Source organism: Lissotriton helveticus, chromosome 4_1, assembly GCF_964261635.1.
Source record: "Lissotriton helveticus chromosome 4_1, aLisHel1.1, whole genome shotgun sequence".
NCBI classification, from domain to species: Eukaryota; Metazoa; Chordata; class Amphibia; order Caudata; family Salamandridae; genus Lissotriton; species Lissotriton helveticus.
The window spans coordinates 1,057,211,060-1,057,231,620 of NC_136063.1; the positions used below are offsets into that span (position 1 = coordinate 1,057,211,060).

General features: G+C 43.1%; 1 protein-coding gene across 6 annotated transcripts in view; it reads right to left on the reverse strand.

Moving 5' to 3' along the window:
* Positions 1–20,561, reverse strand: part of CTNND2 (catenin delta 2) — a 3,216,642-nt gene that overhangs the window by 1,003,803 nt on the left and 2,192,278 nt on the right. For all 6 annotated transcript variants that reach the window (XM_078687656.1, XM_078687653.1, XM_078687655.1 and 3 more), the window contains one exon: positions 14,776–14,989. In XM_078687656.1, the coding sequence (XP_078543782.1) occupies positions 14,776–14,989 (214 nt within the window). The remainder of the gene's footprint in view (positions 1–14,775; positions 14,990–20,561) is intronic.

The window sequence follows — 20,561 nt, forward strand, 5'->3', positions numbered from 1 at the left end:
TCCTTTATTAATATATACTTAGTTAAAAATAGCAATTATTAAATAGTTTACCATTAATATAATTTAAATTACATATGTTTTAAATAATATTTAAAACTATATATAAATATATACAAACACATATATATATTTAAATATAAGTATATGTTTATGTACACATTTAATGTAAAACTATTAAAAATAATGTAAATTTATATTATTATTTTCTAGAAAAAGTATTTACTAATAAAACAAAGTATAGATATATATAAATATGTAGATATACATATAAATATATAAGAACATATGCAAAAAAATACAAAATTAACGCACGAAGAGCAAAAAGCTTAAAATAAATGGGAAATGAATTATACATAAAAAGCAAAAATATGTTTTGCTAAAAATGTCTTAAAAATTATAAAAACTTCTATGTATAAAAATATTAAATTAAATACACAAACACATAATAATATATAATAATACTGCAAGCCAACCTCCTTATGGTGATTAGAGGTGAAGCAGAAACAGGTAGACAGAGAAAGGGTTTTAGAAAGTTAGCTTCCTCAGCATGGATAGGGCTACATAAATGGAAGTAGGCACCCCTGAGGCCTTGTAGAACTCAACCATTTCCTTAACGGGTGACTACCCAGTCTTATTGAGAACCTAAAGATCCAGTAACAGTTCCTACTCATTTTAGATAATGGATTTAGAATCTGCTGTGCCCAGGTACCATTGCTCCTAGCAAAAAAGGCAATAATACATTTATATTTGTAAAACTATATTGATAAAAACTATATTAACACCACAGACATTTTTAAAACGATATAGATTACCTTGAAAAATAGATATTTTTGTCAACGATATTTCTGCATCACAAAATTTATGTGTCTGGATATTAAAACCTCAATATTAATGTAGCTCTATATTTCTGACTTGATATTTTGTCCAAACACCTTTGGGCCATTAGGAAATGCAAAATGCCATTTCGGAATGTACAAAAGGCATCTGCGTTGGTGCCAAATGTGATTCCTACATAGTAGAAATTGCAAAATAGGAAATCACAAATAGGAAATTGCAAATTGCAAATCACTAACCACATGTAGAATGGATTTCCTAATTGAGACTCGTTGCAAAATGGCCATTTACGAAATGCAATCACCATTGATTCGGATCAGGTAGTAACCAGGTGCAAACTATAAAAAGGCACCCAAAAGGCATCAGGTTCTTAAACTATGGTGGCTTTGTACATTCTGGTGAGAAAGATATTTAGGCTTTGAGGCAGAGAAGGAGGAGGAGACAGGCTAGGATATTTGGGGTGAGGGCAGACATGTTTGAAGAGACTAAGGAGGAGATTTATGAGCGGTACAGACTCAGTAGTCTGGTAATTCTTGATTTAACCGCTGAGTTACAACCTTAACTGCAAACCCCAACACTCAGATATAACGCAATTCGACCACATGTGCAGGTATTGAGTTGCATACACCTCTTAGCCTCTGGCAGTTACTGGAGGGCATCGCAGTGCAGGGGGGGGTGTCAAAGTGCCTTTTCCAGGCTCTTTCAGATTCATGAGCCTCATGGTCAGTGAAGTAAACCAATATATGGGGCTTATTACAAGTCTGGCAGTCCAAGGACTGCTGGACTCGTGGAGTTGCAGCAGAGGCGGTCTTCCAACCGCCCTATTAGGACCAGAGCGGTTGGGCTGCCCTGGGACCACCGCAATCACCAGGGATCAGAGATCCCTGGCGGTGGGATGGCAATCGTGAGGCCGCAATATGCTTGGCGGGCTGATGCGGCCCACCAAGAATATTACAAGTTTCCTCACTGCTACACTTTTCATGGCGGTGCAACTGCTATGAAAAGTGTGGTGGTGAGTAAACAAAGGGGGCCCTCCAGGGCCCACTGGTGCTTCACGCCATGTGGATGCACACCAGTACCTGCACAACATTGACTGCAGCAGTAGCAAGCAAGGAGCACTCTTCACTTCCAGCACTTTCTAGGTTTCAGGGTTGTGGCCACACCCTGTATTTGTGTACTTCGGGGTCTGACATTATCATTCTGCACCAAGATTGTGACTTTTCCCATTTGGAAACCACAATTTTGCAATTTCCAAAATTGTGATTTCTTAATTTTGAATCCGTAGAAATCACTATCAGTAGAAAAGCAGGCTGCATACATACAGTTTTGCGATTCCCAAACAGCAATTTCTACGGATTCACAATTTGGAAATTGCAAAAAGAATTTTGTGCATAAGGCACCAGGGGCCAGATGTAGGAGCCATTTACCGACCGGTAACGGACGATTTTGGCCGTTACCGACCGGTAAATGGGTTTTTGGGATGTAGGGGCAAATTTTTACAGAATCGGTAAATTTACCGATTCGGTAAATTTACCGATTCTGTAAAATACCGAATCGGTATTTTTACCAATTCGGTAAATCTCAGATGTAGGTGGGACTCTTCTGAGTCCCAAAGGCCCTACAAATTCGGTATTTTACCACCCAATCCAATTGGGTGTTAAAATACCGAATTCAGGTGTGCATGCACATGTGTGCATGCACACCTATGCCATGTGACAGACAGACATGCCCTTAGGGCATGTCTGTGTGCCACATGGCGCACATGTCAATTTTTCGGGTGCCAGAGGGTGTCAAAGTGACACCCCCTGCACCCTTGCAGAATTCGGTATTCACCGATTCGGTAATTACCGAATCGGTATTTCCCATTGATTCCTATGGGCTTCACAGCCCATAGGAATCAATAGGAAATACCGATTCGGTATTTACCGAATCGGTAAATACCGAATATTACCGATTCGGTAATTCCACATCTGGAATTACCTACATCTCCCCCCCTCTATTTTACCACTTCTTAAATACCGAATCGGTAAAATTCGGTATTTAAGAAGTGGTAAAATAGATTTACCTACATCTAGCCCCAAGCTCTTTAACAGAACTTTCAGGTGAAACACTGTGGAATCAAATGGCAAATTGCTGCTGCTGCAAGAATATCGTCCACTCGGCATGTCATTTTTTTTATTCAACAAGGAAGACTATGTAAGTGTAAAGAAAGCCTACTCTACTATCTCTTGGTTGGACCACTGTGCATAACTTTCTTTAGAAAATCATGAAGGTTGACTGTTTGCTCCCAAGCTGTGCATCATATCCCTCACGAGGTTCAAAATGTTGAACATGATTCCTAATCATGTAGTGCTTTCCAGTTAAAAAAATAACATGAAAAAACGCAAACTAGCTAGCTGCACAAATGTCTTACCTCACATATTGAAATGCTTCGAGACACAGCAGTAGTACTATACCAGGAGGGAAGTCCAAAGTAGTTCCAGGCTGGGGTGGAGAAGAGCCCTTTGATTCAACTCAGCCTGCTACCTCCTGGTCAATTATTACCCATTCCCATACTCCTTGAATAATGGATGTGACCGCCAGTGGACTTACCTTCAAGGCACAGTGTCTGTGTACAGTTCTTTTGGTTTCTAATACAATCCTAATCTGTTAATTTGCAAGAGGCCATGACAACAATGGCTTTTGATTCTCAAAGTGTATTGTTGCATTACATATGCGTGGTTATAAAATTCATGCCGCTAAGTTACTTGATAACTGCGAAAACTTTCACTATGTAGACACCCTGTGGAAAATAAAGGCAGCCATTGCATGAGGTTTTGAGGGAGTAATCTAAGTGTGGCATAAGATACGAGCTCCAACTAAGGCACATAATCAAGTTATTCAGAAATAAGCTGCTAATTATGGTCAAAGAAATGCCAATGGATTAAGATACCCTATGTTTATTTTCCTGACGAGCTGTTTCTAAAGAATTCCAGTTTACTTATCATAAACTCAATTGAAATCTTTTAGCTCACTAACAGAACACTGATGGCAGATTCATCGACGGAGCAAAGCTCAGGCCCTGTAAATAACTATACTACTGAACAGCGCCTTTTCATTATTACAGAGTGTCTCAATCAGAATGCCTTAAATGCTTACATTAATTACTGCTAGCATCTAAAAGCAACGGCGTAAAGTACAGAGGGAGAGCCATCCTGTGGGGAGCTCATTCCCATTAATTTGCTTTCTGCTCAACATTTGCCTTTGCCCGGGTCCCAAGGGTGTGGGCAGGCATTAACCAGCAGTTTTCCCCTACGCAGTGGTTCATAACTACTGCTATCGCTCTGAGCTGTATTGGTATTGGTATTTATATAGAGCAAACCTTGTTGTGAAGCAACTAAGCACTTTACATTTTGTGAGGGGTTTTGAGATGTTTTCAAGATCTTATACATCAAGGGGCCGATTCAGATCTCATTCGGAAGGGCTCCAAATAAGATTTGTAATTGTCTAAACCGATACGGAGCCCTTGTTCCTAACAGATTCGTTCCCAATTCTGAACAAGCAAGTATGATGCCTGGAAAGCCTTAGCGCTGACTGAATTGGTCCCGGAAGGCATACGAAGAGATAGAACTCTCCGGAGCCAAATCATACAGCTTTATGGAGTAAGTTTTCCAAGCGAACAAGTACGATGAATGACTTGGACAGCCTTTACGATTTGTTTTGCCCGGATCAAAAAGACTGCCCGAATCGTTTTTTGGGGGCCTGTAGCAGGACCCCCTTCACCGGGGGCCCTCCAAATCGTGCCCGTGGGGCCCTCTCTTCAGACCATGCACAGTGTGACAGGCACCAAGGGGTGCCCACCACATGGTGCACGATTATCCCCAACAACCCCTTTTATCAATGGGAGCCTGTGTTCAAGTTCGCCACACAGGCTCCCATTGAAGTCAATAGGAGAGTGACCAAATTGTATCCGGATGCATTCAAATGCATCGTACTTGTACGGTCGGACTCCCTTGACACGAGTCGTATGGAAAGCATTCCAGACACCAGTTGTTCGGTTTGCTTTCCAAACGAGAGGGATTACACAAATACATTTTACACACATGTTGGAACAGGAAGATTAAATGATTTATCCAGTATCACATGATGTTGAGTTTAGTGCTGAGGCCGGGAATCAAACATAGGTCTACAGGTTTCAAAGGAAGCAGCTGAACCCAGTGGCCACATCTCCTCCCACAAGCACCTTTTCACAAAGAGACATGAGTTGTTTTCCTCCATCTGAGTAGAAAAAGCAGTCATGTTCCTGACTGGTGGGAAACCTCAACCAGTGGTCATTTACACGGTTCACACTTTGAGGGTGTATTCAGTGCTCAAAGATCACAGGCTTCTGCTCAACCTGCCCTAACCTCACCTGCAACCTGCACAGTCATTGGAGTTATAGGGGCAGAATTAAGTACAGCAGTTGGCAAAGTCCTTCTTTCCCAGTGGGGGATTCAGTCTCTGCAGGATTGGGTATCTCAGCTAGCAAAAAACTACATCGCTTCAGTCCTTCACTAGTAAAAAGTGGATAGTAACACTGCTTTGACACATTTCTGGTTCCATTGGCTGGGTTTCATCTGCATTTACTGCATCCAGCCACGGCTGAGTATTTGGTCCCTGAAATCAGAGGCTTTCAATTAGATGCTTTTGGGACGTCAGTTACTATCTCGGCAGATACGCTGGTGTACACAACCCAATCATTTATCTCTAGGAGTAAATCTAGATCCACCATCTCCATGTGTGGTAACAACAGACTCAGCATTGTGGGTTGTTGGGGGCATTTTTCACACCAAGTAGGCACAGGGATGTAGGTCACCAAAAGAAGTGTGGCATTCTTCCATTTGTAAGGAAGTGAGAGCAATCTGGATAGATTTTGTGGCATTCGCTTCATTCCTATAGAGTCAGTACCTATCTGGACAGACATCGGAGTGGCCAAGTATTATATGATTAATCAAGATGGCAAGAAGGTGCAAGGTCGTGCTCTTCTACCAGATCGAGTTATGCAGTACATCCCGAGGGTGAAGAGAATCAGCAGGCAAGTCGAAAGTGAACTTTCTGGGAATTCATCTCAGTTTTGGATATAAAGGTAACAGATGTCAGATATTATATATCCTCTTGGATGGTTTTCATAGATGATCGGCAGTTGCTACCCTGAGAGTACAAAGGGTAGCTGTACATGTTTTCAGAAACACTTGGGGTGACTGGATGTGTGAGACACCTTAGTTACCCAGTTGTTGAAAGGTTTATCACTTCTCATTCCACTCAGGCAGGTTATTCTGCTACCCAGGGATTTACCTTTAGTTTTGAATGTGTTAAGGTGTCCTGCTTTTGAACATTTGGATCAAATTCCACTAGACTTTCTTTCCTATAAAGTTTTTTTTATAGCTGGTGTATCACCAAGAAGGTTGGGAGATTTAGGTTCTTTAGCTGTCCTTCACTTTATTTGAACAGTCTGAGGCCCAGATTCTTCGCCCTGATCCCCCATTTGCTTAAAGTTCTGAATATAATTTAAATCAGGGAATAGTGCTTTTTTCTCTTGGCCCAGAAATTCCTCTTTTTCATTAAAATCTTAAGATAAGGCAGAACACTGTTATCTTAATCGCACTGCAGACTTTAGAGCATGCAATATTTGTTTTGATTTATTTAAATGTAAGTTCCTCGAAATGGAGACTGAAACTTTCAACAGCTGGCTTGAATGTCTTGCAGAGTACGGTGTTTCCTGTGGCAAATCCAGGCCTCTCTACTAAGGGTGTCACAGTCTACTGGGCTTTAGATGCGGCCATTCGTGTATCAGATGTATTTAGAGCTACTATTTGGGTGTCGTACTCCACGTGTATTACTCGTTACCTGAATCAACTATCTGAGGATAGAGTAGCAACTGCTGGCCGACTAGTTAAGTCTTCTGACAGAAATTGAGAAATTATTTTTCGTTTTTTGTGTATTTTATTATTCGATGTGTAATAAGAAACTTTCAGTGGTGTGGGTGCATTTATTGGATTAGTTTGGTGCTATGCCCCAAACAACAAGAGGGTAATGAATAGGATCTGGATGAGATAACTGGACTGTAATGTTTGGATTATATATGATATTTATCATTACGTGCTGCCGTATCATCATTGTCATATTTGCTTTTTGTTCACTAAAGAAGTGACCATGGTGTCGTACTCTATTATGAAAGAGAAACGTTTCAGAGTTATAAACACAATTTAAGTAAATATTTCTGGAAATAACCCGCATATATCTAAATGGTCCAGGGAGAGGCAGAATGCCTTAAATAACATTGAATATTTAGGGAACGATACAAGGGGTGATAATGATCCCCATACTTAATTAAAGCATTATAGGAAAAGAACTATGAAGATTACAACCCAATTGATTGCCAAATAACCGATATTTGCAAACTTGAAATGAGAGGCTGTGAATAATGAACAATGCTGAGAAAAATATACAACATGTAAAAACAGTTCTAGGTTCTGGTCACTGTTGTTTTGATCCTTCTCGGGTTAGTGTGCTCAGGCTTTGTGATTTATATCCTGTTTTTTAAAAAGTGCAAATTTTTGTGAATGTTGGTCCTCCTTCATTCAGTTGCAAGAGGTCAACAACCACCACATCAGAGTTTGTTAATATATATGTTAGATCGTGTGAAAACTTCCAGGAACCATGTTGTTAACCTCGTATACTTTTGCTATACTTTAACCATGATGTAAGTCAACGAAATGTATAAACTATGAGTTGTATTGTTTAGGAATACATAGATGTCTTTCAAAATGGTGTTCTCCAAAGTAACAGTTGATAAGCAGTGTCTTCTTGGCATCATGGTTCTTCTGATAGAAGTGCATGAGTTTATTCTTAATCTGGAGTATCTCTTTTGGGAAGGAAGATGGCTGGCTGATGCCGCCGTGGTTCGCAGGCACAGAGAGCGGCTCCCATCCTCTAAATAACAGCGGAATGAGAATTTGACGGAGGCAGGAGAAGGAAGAGAGGGAGCTGACCACAGCAGTGTGAAAAACAGGAAACTAAATAAGGCGGACTTATCACTGACTACATGAGCAAATGCTTGCTTCAGCGACTGAGGCTTTTTAGTTGCTCTGGTTTTCATTCCAACTAGCTTGCTGGCTCCTGCCTCTCGGAGATCCATTGGACTGGTCTGGCTGTAGCCCCGGCGCTTTCCCCAGACAAGGAGAAGGCCCCACCAAAAACTGCAGCGAAAGGAGGTCGCGCAGCCAAAGCCTCTGTAAATTCAGGAGGAATCACGCTGACCGTAGGCAGAGGAAACAGCAACAGGAGCCCTGAGAGGGCTGCAGTGAAAGGAGGCTCCTCGCAGGTCAGTAAGCCAGTTATGAAGCTGTTACAATAAGGAAAATCTGCTGATATGTTTTTTTCTAGGGATGTCACAGAGCTGATGGAGGGGGCTAAAATCATTCACACACTACTGGAGGCAATACCGGCAGTCCGTACAGGCACGGCGGGGCGCCAAGAGGGGTCTTCATTCAGACTCAGACTCACGGAGGCTTCAGAACAAGCAGGGGGTTCTGGCCACATATGGAAGGATGTTGAAACTGGAGATACAATGCCTCCAACTGATGTACTTGTAGAGGAAGGTAACAATGTTACGGACAAGGCTGGTCGCAACTGCAATGACTCTCAGCCTGAGGTGAGGGACCTAACAGAGGAACCGGCTTGCCGGGATAGATAGAGCTGCCTCCAATTCGGGAGGCTTGAGAGGCAGCGCTAATGGCCCATGATCGACGGGAAGGAGGTAATGCCGGGTTGACCTTACCAAGTAACAGCTTGATCCTCTAGCTCAAACAACTACTCAGAAATCACTTCAGGCCAACGAAGGAGGACACGGGAGCTAATGGCATACGAGGTAAATAAGGCCAATAACTGTTCAACATCAGTTATGAGGGCAAGATCCGAAAGGCCACCCTCTCTGGGCATGGTAAAACAAAAAGGTGGGGACACTCCCATCCATCCCCTGGGAGTAAAAAAGAGAAACCTAAGTCGAGCAAATCGGGGAAGAAAGGTCCAGATCTACACGTAAGTAACCGATATAACAACACTAGCACTCACACAAAGGTCATTCCAGATGGTAGCCCTCTCCGTAAATGGGTCCAATTGAAAGGAGAAGTGAAATCTCTGCTCTCCAGATTACATGAGATCTGAGCTGGATCTTAAGGCTCTAGCCGGCTCTGGAAGGGACTCACGCGGCTTATTTACCGGCCTCCTGCCAGATGCATCAGTTCTGCCTGCCTACCAAGTGCAAACCCCCAAATCACTTGAGTCTCCACAGAATCTCGACCTTGCCAGTGAAGGAGAGGCTACTGCTAGGAATCAACTGCCAAAGGGCTCCTTAAGTCCTTAAGCGCTAAAGAGCCATCACTTTCTTTAATTCTGCAGGCATTGCAGGAGCAAAAACTGGAGGCACAAGATCACTATGCGCAGGGCAGACAACCTCCGTATCCAGTAGTCCTTAATTGAGGTGAGCAGCACAGTGGGGGTACTAACGAGAGACATTGCAGAGCTGTAAAAAAGGGTTGCGTCACGGCAGAGACTACCGCTGCAACCACTAGAATTATACAAACTCATGACGAGCAGATACTAGCCATGCAAATTAAAATAGAGGATTTGGAGAACTGGCAATGCAGCAAAAACGTAAGGCTGTTTCGGGTCCCTGAAGCCAAATAAGGCTCTGACCCTCGGGTCTATGTAGTCCAGCTATTAGAAAGGGCCTTCCCTGAACTGTCGGACTGTGCCTGGGATTGACAAATCCAGTGAGCACATAGACTGCCTATAATTTTGAAGAAGCCGAACTCTCGCTATCCCAGACATTTCCTGATTTTTTGGTAACTTCTCATTAAGGAAGGGGATATCAATTAAAGCTCGTCCAGGTACCCAAGTAGCAGTTGATTCCCTCTCTATTTTTGTTGGATCAGACTTATGCAGAGCCACCATGGATAGACGCTGGAAGTCGAGACAACCTATTGATCCATTAAAGGTGGAGGGTGCCCGGGTGTTTTTGCAAGAGCCTGCCCGACTAAAGGTTATAAAAGGCGGACACTCGCAGTTCTTCCTCGCGGACCAGGAGCCTAATCAAGCCTTAAGCCAATGGCAATTGGATAAGGCTCCCAAAAAGACCTAGAAGCCTAAGACAATATGCGATTTAGCCCTGAAATGAGGCCAATTGACACCCTGATGTTTGTTTTCTCTTCCGTTTCTTACTTTGATCTTGATTTAGGGATGGCTCTACCTCTCTTTTCTAGAGGGCACCTTGGTGGTGGGTGATGGGTGGACGGAGGGCTGCTCTGGGTGTGCTGCAGGCTGATAGCTGCCAATTCAAATGGCAGCCTATAAGGAGGATGATTCCTTCTTCACGACACTGGGGGGACAGGGGAGAAGGCGGTTTGGGTGGGTTACAGATGAAAAGGTCAAAAAGGGCACACATAAGTGAGGAAGGAGGGTGGCAGGGTGCAGTACTAGGGAACATAAAGATGGCTTGAGGCTAGATAATGGGTCCACTTTTAGAAAACACAGTAGCGGTACAGCTCATCAAGTCCTTTGGCACTGATCAGATGTATGGCCTGGAATGTGTCAGGACTAAACAGTGGAGTTAAGCACAAATTAGTTCAGGAGGAGCTGAAAGTGTATAGACCTCATATTGTTCTACTTACAGAAACACATTTAGCTTATAAAGATCGAGGCTTGCTCAAGCACCTTGGGTACCAAATAATTAGTTGTGCATCCCAGATCGCATCTATAAGGGCTACTGCTATACGGGTGAGGAAGGCTTTAGACCGCAAAGTTTTTTAAACTTCGGCTGACCAACATGAAAAAGGGTATGAAGTACGTGTTCTGTGCAGTATATTGCCCCAATGCCTATGACCCTGCTGCCTTTGACTTTATTAGCTTGGAGTTACTAGACTGGAAAGGGAAGCGACTAATTATAGGTGATTTTAACTGTGTAGTAAAATATGTAATTGACTCCACAAACCATGCAGCCACTCCTAGAATGGGGAAGGTGACTGCTTCAATCATTCAACTGGGGCGGCTACACTCCTTAAAGGACGCTTGGCGCTCACTCTATCCAGTTGCTCCGGGGTATGCTTACTACCTTGCTCCACAGAGACAGTATTCTAGAATAGATATGGCTTGGGTTTCTGACAATATATTGTCAACAGCTGACATGAAAGTATGCCCTAGGAACGCTTCTGATCACAACCCCATACTATTATCTTTTCATGTTGAGGCTGGGCTTAAAACACTTCTGCCTTTTTCATTCCTGTGTTACTTACTTACTGATGGCGACTACTTAGCCTTTATTCATAAAAAATTAGCAGATTTCCTTGAGGATAATGTAGGGGCGGCTTCCCATTGTATAGTGTGGGGTGCAATGAAGGCGTATATTAGGGGGGGTCACCCAGCAGTATATCTGGCAGCAAAATAGGGAGTGGGGGACTGCGGAAAGAACTGCTCTTCAAAAACTACTAGCCAGTGAACTTTGCCATGCAGATGCATTCTGGCGAGGTGACCTAGATCAGGATTTACTGTACACCTCCCTAATAGATGAATGGCTGGCTAAAAGCAGGTTTTTATGGGAGAAAGTCGCTGTGAGCTAAAACAAGCATAGGTCATTACAATACGAGTATGGGGACCAAATTGGGAAGGTGCTTTTCCATCAGTTAGAAGACAATCGAGCTAAAACACTGATAAAGGTCATTAAAGGGGAGAACGGTATACTACACAAGCATCCGCAAGCAATAGTCGAGCAATTCTCTCAAAAGGTGGCGCTAGATGAGACAGGACTTCAGGAATACTTAATGGGGAGTATGCTGCTACTCTTGAATGAGGAGGATTCAGCCTTGTTGGAACTAGAAATCACGTATGAGGAAATCGGGGAAACAATACTTGGGTTACCATCGGGGAAAGCGACCGGGGAAATATAAATCCCAGCTGAGTTCTACAAAGCCTGCAAGAGGTACAGGCTTTGGTTCCTCTACTGGGAGAGGTTATTCAACTTATAGGATCAAGGGGCCTGGCTCCTGAGTCTTGGAATATTACAAACATAGTCTTTCTCTTGAAAAAGGACAAACCACCTGAGGAGTGCTGCTCTTACCAGCCGCTATCCCTCATAAAAGCAGATGCCAAGATCTTCGCTAAAATCCTGGCCACCCGTTGGCTCCCATGATGCCAGGCTAAGTTTCTGGCCAGCAGCATGGCTTTATATAGGGGAGAGATACCACCTCTCACATCAACACAGTGGTAGGGACCTTTGACCTAGCTGGGAAGTTAGCGCTGAGCTTGAGCATGATCTTGTTAGATGCCTAAAAGGCTTTCAACCCGGTGGCTTCGGATTATTTATCGGCAAAACTTTCATCATTTGGATTAAGAGGAAGATGCTGCAAATGGATATAACTGCTGGACGTTACAAACAAGCAACTGAAAAGCAGACATAAGCTTCCAATTAATATATTGGGGTGGTGCAACATTATAAAAATGAAGGTGCTACGAATATTTTTAAATCTATTCTGGTCCGTCCCATCGCGTGTCCCTAACTCCTTCCTCAGTAAATTAGACGGTGTCTTGAGCAGTTTTATTTGGGGGTACAAAAAATCACGACGGGCAATAGGGCTAAGGGAACTGCCGTATACCCAGGGTGGGCTAGAACTCCTGGATTTTAAAATGTACTACTGGGCAGCGTTTGTGGGGTGCCTCAGTACCTTTTTGGGTCCAGAAATCAAGAATTTTGGCATCGGCTGGTCTTGGGGCCTGACAGCCAAATGTTTTTATATAGATTCAGTGACCCTAACTATTTTAAACGCATTCACTTGCAGACCATCAGGGACAGACTACACATATGGCAGGGAAATGTCGCCAGGTGTTCATCTCTCTTTGCCATGATAATCTCCCCTTATGGGGTAACCCATTGTTTCCGGTGGTATTTCAAGACCCTGATAGTAGGCGGTGGACAAGGTATGGCATTGATCATCTGGGCCAATTGTATGACCATATTGGCTTTTGGTCATTTGAAAGCCAGCAACTTAAATTTGATATTCCTCATCAGATGTTCTTTAAATACCTTCGGCTCAGGGATTATTTTGAGAGACACCACACACAACTAACTGTAACGAGCTCTGCGGTATGGGAATGTCTGCACGGGTAGAATCGGAGATCGGCAATTAGCACGATGTACCAATGCTTGCGCCAGTTTAGAGTTAACAGCTGCTAAAAGCTGGCAGCAAGATGGAATGAGACTCTGGGGATAAATGTCACCTCTGAAGAATTCTAGGCCGTGTTTGGTGTTATAGACCGATCAATACACTCTTTTAGACTAAGTCTGCAGCAGTTCTGCATGATTTGCACATTATATCATACCCCAGAGAGGATTGCTAGATGGGCTAGCGGGGAGGGGGGGGACAAGGCGGGAGACAAGGAGGGGACAACAGCAAATGCTCCAAATGTGGATTGTATGCAGCTAACATCGCGCACATATTTATTACTTGTCCTTATTTAGAAACATTCTGGCAGGAGATAAACCATGCCATGAAGCTTAGATTAAGGGTTGGATATCCTCTAAAGGTGGCTGAAATCATGCTGGGCTACAAAGAGGACCGTCATGGTCATAAATTCATTATTCCAATAATGCTGGTGGCAGCTCGACTTGCTATAGCCAGGGCCAGGATTTTTTCTAAACCTCCCTCAATAGCTGACTGGTGGTTAATTGTGAGAAACTTTTGAAAGGGAGAAGGCCCTGGCTAGAGCAAGAGGAATTCGCTCCCTGAAGAAATTTGACTTCATATAGGGCTGTCTCAACTTAGAGTATCAGACTAACTGGGACTACTTATTAGAACAGGGCCCATTGGTAGCAAGGCAACATATTTTAAACCTGTTTATGTTAGGACTTGGAATGATTTGGAATATATGTATGTATTATTGTTATTATTACTGCTTCCTGTTATGTCTTGTTTTGACCAAGAGTGTCTTGGTGTTCCCTGTTTGGCAATAAAATAAAAATATTTCTTAAATAAAGAGCTTATGCTTACTCTATTTAATTATCATGGTATTCATTCACTAAGTTTTTGTGCACATTGGTTAAACTTAGTTCTTCAAAAACAGGAACTGACTCAGAAGAGCATATGCCAATAGATAGAAGGTAGTGCTGTGGATTGTCCATAGTGTCTGTTATAATAGGTTTACATGCCATAGTGTAGCAAAAGTGCCATGGACTCTGTTGCAAGCAAGGAAAATGCCCCCTTTGACTGCTGCTGGGGTAGTAAAATCCAAATCTGGGGGCTTCAGTGGCACCCTCAGGGTTCTGGGCCCCAATGCCACTGTACCTGCTACACCAATGGTGGGTACGCCCCTGTTTAAACATGGGAGCTTAGAAGATGATGTTACAAAAGGTGTGGCCCTGTAAAATGAAGTGGACACAAACCAATGTGCACATTTGTGGGACAGCATAACGATTTTGCTGGGTGTTTCTCTCTTGTAACTCAGATTTAGATGTCCTCATCTAAGTGGCTGGTGTAATTGCTTTCACATGGTAGGAAATAGAATAGAACATCCCAAACTTCAAAGGTGGTACAGGAGAATGCAATTCTGCATGAAGAAAAATATTTTTCCTTTGGAGAAAAAAGTGAAGAAAAATATGCAAATGCAATCTCTGCTAGATGCAGTTGGACAGACTACTAAGCATGCTATAAAAGATCTTCGTGAATCCCACAATTGTTGAAAATTCACATACTTCTTATGTGAAAATTCATGATGCGCACATTTACTTTTATCTACAAAACTTTAGCAAATTTTGTCATATATGCCTAGTAATATTAGTGTGCATGTGCCAATTTATCTTTTCAAACATAATTAGTCCACTGATCATTTAAACATTGAAAACAGATGCACAAAAAGAAAAAAAGAGGAACTAGCCTGTGACCAATTCTCGGATTTCCAAATCAGTAGCCTTCCGAAGGAGTCGCACTAATGCTGGGATACCACCACAATTCTTCAAGGTGATCTTGTTGTCATCATTAGCCTTCCCATATACCAAGTTTCTCAAAGCCCCACAGGCACTGCGATGGACTTCTGTCATTCGATGGTCCAACAGGTCCACGAGTAACTGGATTCCACCTTGTCTCCGTATCTGAAATAGTCAAACACAAAATCAATCTTATGAGAAGGATCAATAGGTCATGTTTTGCAAGTATGATGAATAAGCAGAAAACACAAACCTCACTCAATCCCCTAATAATGACTGTACTGCCTGCACGGATTGACCAACCACCAATGAACCCATTTTGTTTTCTACCAGGTGACTCAGTAACCATTATCAAGTTAATGTGCCCAATGACAACAAACTATTTCCAGGACTGTAAACTCATTGTCAACAATTCTCAAAAGCCAGAATGGAAAAAAATTGAGCCAAAGGTATATTTGCGTGATGGTTTAATTGTATCTTGAAAACCTTTTAAAAGGCAGTGGACTTTCCAAAAATCATTATATAACTTTTGGATTAAGTAAGACACTGACAAAAATGTAGGGGGCCGATTCACAGAACTAATCTGAGACAAAATCCTAAACTTACTACTTTTGGTATTCACAGAAGGCATTTAGTAGTAGTAAAGTTAGGATTCCTAACTTTACTACTCCAAAACTGAGACAAAATCCTAACTTTCTGACTTTCGGTATTCACAAAAGGCATTTCGTAGTAGTTTTGGTATTCACAAAAGGGATTTAGTAGTAGTAAAGTTAGGATTCCTAACTTTACTACTACTAAATGCCTTTTGTGAACACTGAAAGTTGTAAAGTTAGGATTTTGTCTCAGATTAGTTCTATGAATAGGGAACTAGGAATTTCTAGGACAAGTAAGGTACAGATTATTCATCATTAACTTCCATTAATAGGTTTTCATACACACAGTATTACAGTTTCAATAGTCCTACGTTACAACAGTGTGGGGAGAGTATAAGCATGTTAACCTATGCTACTAAACCAGGACATTTGTTACCATACATTTTTCATGCTGCAAATAAAATGTATTTATTGGCCTGAGCATGTCGCCTAAGCAAACAGTAAAATCCAGCCAGACTTTGAGAGTGAAAAAGTATCCTATTTTTCTCCATTTAAATACAGTCTGTATATTCATATTTTCCGAGATCCTGAAAATCTGACTGGATTTAGAATTCATTGGGTTAAGGAGCCCATCCATGTATGTTTCACAGATAATGTTCCTGCAACTCCACCCATCAACACCTAAACCTACATGTGTGGCATGTGTGAATAAGAAACTGTAAAGAGGTATTGGGGCATCAAGGTTTTCCTCTACTGACTTCACTCTTATTTTCTTTCCCATATAACTGATTAACTTTCCCTAGATTGGCCTAATGATGAAATTTCCTCCCTATGTATCTCTCACTCCCATACTGTGTCTATCTAAAATGGCTGTATGAGGTATAATAGAAAATCTAATTCAGAGAACACCAGTTCTTGAAAACCATCTCGAATTCAAGATGAATGGAATTTACCAGCATGTAGAAACCAATTTATAAAATGCTTTTTGTCTGGGATTGGAAAGACTTCTGGATGACATTTCTTCTCTTTAAGCTGGCTGCTAATATACGTTTGAAGTGTATGGATTCTTCAAATACATCCAAACACTTTTTCAGTTGTAGTGTGTTATATTATAGCCTTATAGCCCATCTTAGTGGGGTATACTGGCCAATAAGGGCCTGCTCCAGCTCACCTTCAACAAGGTTGTGGACCTTCTAGGCCGGTATAGCCCGCTGCGGAGGGCTATAAGGCTATTAGATCATTCCTCCCCTGGAGGGCAGAATGTTCTCATTTGTAAAACAAAGGCTTCAAGGAGCCCAAAGGAGTTGAAGTCGCCCCTGGCTCAGTGAGGCCTTTGTTCACAGCAACAAATGTGAAAGGAAAACATCGGAATGTTGATGCTCCCGGATTTTACCAGCCATTAGACGCCCGGAGCACTCCATTGTCTTCAATGGAGCGCTCAACATACCAATGTTCTAGAAGATAGATAGCTTACCCATTTAATTTATACAAGACATTTTTCAAGGCTAAGTTACTACTACCCCCATGCTAGATAATCAGATTTCTAACAAGAAAATGGCATCACATACATGTTGCTATTTCCAGCACAATTGAGTCACAAAAGATGGTAAGTCGCTTTTTTGCAGCATGTGAAGTAGCCTAGGAGGGGATAAATAGATAGGAGAAGCTGCACCATGCTCAGAGATCTGAGTAAGCTGGAAGAGATGGTCATCTGGCTGCCCAGAGCTGTTTCTGTCGTTACACCCAGGAGATAGATAGCAACAGTAGCATCCACTCCATACATGAGGTGACTGTCTTGAAGGACGGTACATCGGCTGAGAGACCTATAATTCAAGTGGGCACTTATTCCGTGTCTATCCTGTTATGGGATGCCTAGGTGGGGCAAAGACATGCATGGTCATATCATTCTAAACATTACTGGCAGACAGCCTCAACCCTCATCTTGTTCCCATAAACGTTTGCTGGAAATAGCACCAGAGCTCTGGTGCCCCTCTAACGCTAGCAGTGTGGCTGGGGTTCGATGATGACATTGTCTTGCGCTTGGCTGTTTTTCTGGTTTGCTCTGTTTTTGTTGTTTTGTCTTGATGGAAGGGATGAAGGGATACTGGGACAGGGAAAGCGAGAAGTGTTGCAGTAACACCATTACATTATTATGCATGTGTAAAGTGGTTCTCACTTCCGAGATGGGAAGGCTGCTTGTGATGGTTTTTTTTCCAGTGGAATCGCTGGCTGTGCACTATTCTTTAGCTCTCGGCTAGCGTAGGCTGCGCACATGTGCAGTCTCGCTGGCGAGATTTAATGACTCTGAGTAGCGAGGGTAAATCCCGCCTCTCCTCTCCATTGGCTGGCCTCCTAAACAGCGGCCAGCCATTGGAGAAGAGGTCTCAGTGATGTCATTCTTTCCATCTAAGCCCCGTCCTTTTCGAATTGGGGGGCGTGTTTTTTAGTTTTGTTCTACCCTATTCTCCATTGGCTGGAATGTAAAAACAACAGTCAAAAACAGGCCCATTGTTTACATTCCGGCCAATGGAGAGGAGGGGAGAAAGAAAAACACGCCCCCCAGTCTGAAAAGGACGGGGCTTCAATAGAAAGAAATACGTCCTCGCAGTGCAGGCATCCACCGCTCAGCGCCGTTCGGAGGGAATCAGAGGTAGGCCCTGATACCCGCTCGGGTGACAGCTCTTAGGATGTAGAGTGAAGTGGTGGCACGCCATGTCTCGCCGGCGCAGGCGGAGCGCTCACCTTCGCGCCCGCTGGCCGTGCACTATTGGCGGCTCGGCCGTCCAATAGGCTGTCAACGCAGAGAAGTGGCCCTCAAATCGGGATGCGGGCCGAGGGTTGGGGGCGTTGTTGACTGGTTAAACACGGAGGCCGGCGGCCTCCCGGTGCACTTCTTGCGGCACCAGCACGTCCTCTCAGCTCTCCAGGCGCCATCATACAAGGGGGTAGTATGGCCGCTGCCGTTTCAGCTCCCAAGCTCCGCTACTTTTCCGGACCTGAAGTACCTGCACGAAAGGCACTCCTGTGGGGTGCGAACGACTGGAGCAGAGAATGGCCCGCTAAGCGATTATCGGAGCCGCTCGGTGCCGCCGCTGGACGAGCTTGTGCGGAGGCCTGGGCAAAAGCATAATGGCAGCCGATCCCGCGACCTGAGAGGAACACCCCGATTGAGGCCACTTGCGGTCCCACACCAATACATCCGGACCCCCGCTGCTCCGGGAGTTACGGTGAGTGGGTCACCTTGGGGCTTAGCAGAGGGGGAGAGGGGGCAACGCGCTAAATCCCATCCCAGAGATATCAGGTCAACAGCACAGTGCGAGCACTCAGCGGCCTCCCAGAGAGAAGCGGGCCAATGCGGGATCAATAATTCTTGGACCGCTTTCCTGAGGCGAGGGGGCGAACGGCTGGCGGACACCAACGACCTTGAGCCATGCTGCGCCTGACTTTAAAATGGCAGCCATCCGCTAACACAGGCGGCGTTTCTTACTGCTGATCACACAGAGACGGAGCTGCCAAAACCCTACACACATCTGCTCCATTGCCCTTCAGCTCCAGACAGGAATACTTGCGAAGGCTGGCTATCAGGGGCTACATAGACTTATACCCAGGGCAGACCCTAACCGCAGGCATGCTTGCCACCCCCCCACCCCCTGCAAGGAGGTTCCCAGTTGAGGCCTAGAGATATCGCCAGCACAGTAGCCATATTGGAGACCACCTTGCTCCTGCTCCTCCCTGACATTGAGTGCGCAGCTGGCTATCTGCAACAGAACTAGTGTGGAATTATGTGGGATGGCTACGGGCTCAGAAAATGTAAGACTGTACTCCCGTCCTCTCGACCCACCCCACCCCCTCCATGGGAACTATCTCACTGCACCTTATAACCCGTCACTAAGCAAAAGGTGCATTAACCTTCCCTGTGGTAGCCCATTCTGGGTTTTGACCTGAGACGCACAAGGCCTGTTTATTTTTCAGCCGTTTTCTTTACATTTTATTCTCCCCTCTTCCTCTCTACTCTGCGTGTTTCTAGCACAGTTATTTTTCTTCCTCTTTTCGATTTTTCCTGCCAGTGCTTGTACTTTTGCTTGAATCCCGTCGATTTAAACATTTAAGGCACTAGTAGTGTTGCTAAATCTCCATTGTATACCCATTTGTATACTATTTTGGGTAAGTGTGGGTGTGTGGCTCTGTGTGTGTGTGTGGCTCTGTGTGTGTGTGTGGCTCTGTACTTACACAATTACTCTAAAAAAATGTATTACTCAATAATACTCACTAATAATGCCTATTACTCTATAGTACTCACTACTACTCTACTACACACTCTATACTCCTCTAAAATAAAACTATCTACTGGTCACTATTAATCACTCTACAACTCACTCTCTACTACTAACTCTCTACTACTCAGTTTATAATACCCTACTTACATTATACTAATAACTATATCTACAATATACTACTCACTCGCCACATCTCAAATACTCTATACTACTCACTCAAATACTCTATAATACCCTAATCCTAATACTCTCTACTACTCTACTCACTAATAATACTTCTCTACTACACTCTCTACTACTCAAAATAATGATACTACTAACTTTCTAGAATATTAATACATATTACTCTATAGTACTCACTACTGCTCTACTACACACTATATATATCTACTACTCACTATTACTCACTCTACGACTCACTCTCTACTACTAACTCTCTAATACTCAGTTTATAATACCCTACTCAAACTATTCTAATAACTATATCTACAAAATACTACTCACTCATTACTACTCACTATAATACTCAGTATTATAACTATCTAATACTCTACTACACTTTACTAACTACTCACTCTACTACTACTGTAAGCTAATCACACTTTACTCAATCTCTAATACTCTCAATTCACACTCTACTACTGACTCAACTAATCACACTCTAATACACCCTCTAACTACTCTCTACTACATACAAGTCACACTCCTCACAACTCACTAAATTACACTATCCACAATTTTATACTCAGTGTCTACTACTCTCTACTACACTCTAATACTAAAAAGTACTAACTACTGCTCTCTAATATATACTATATTTTAAAAGTCATTCGCTACTCACTCTACTAAATAGATATACTACTCCAT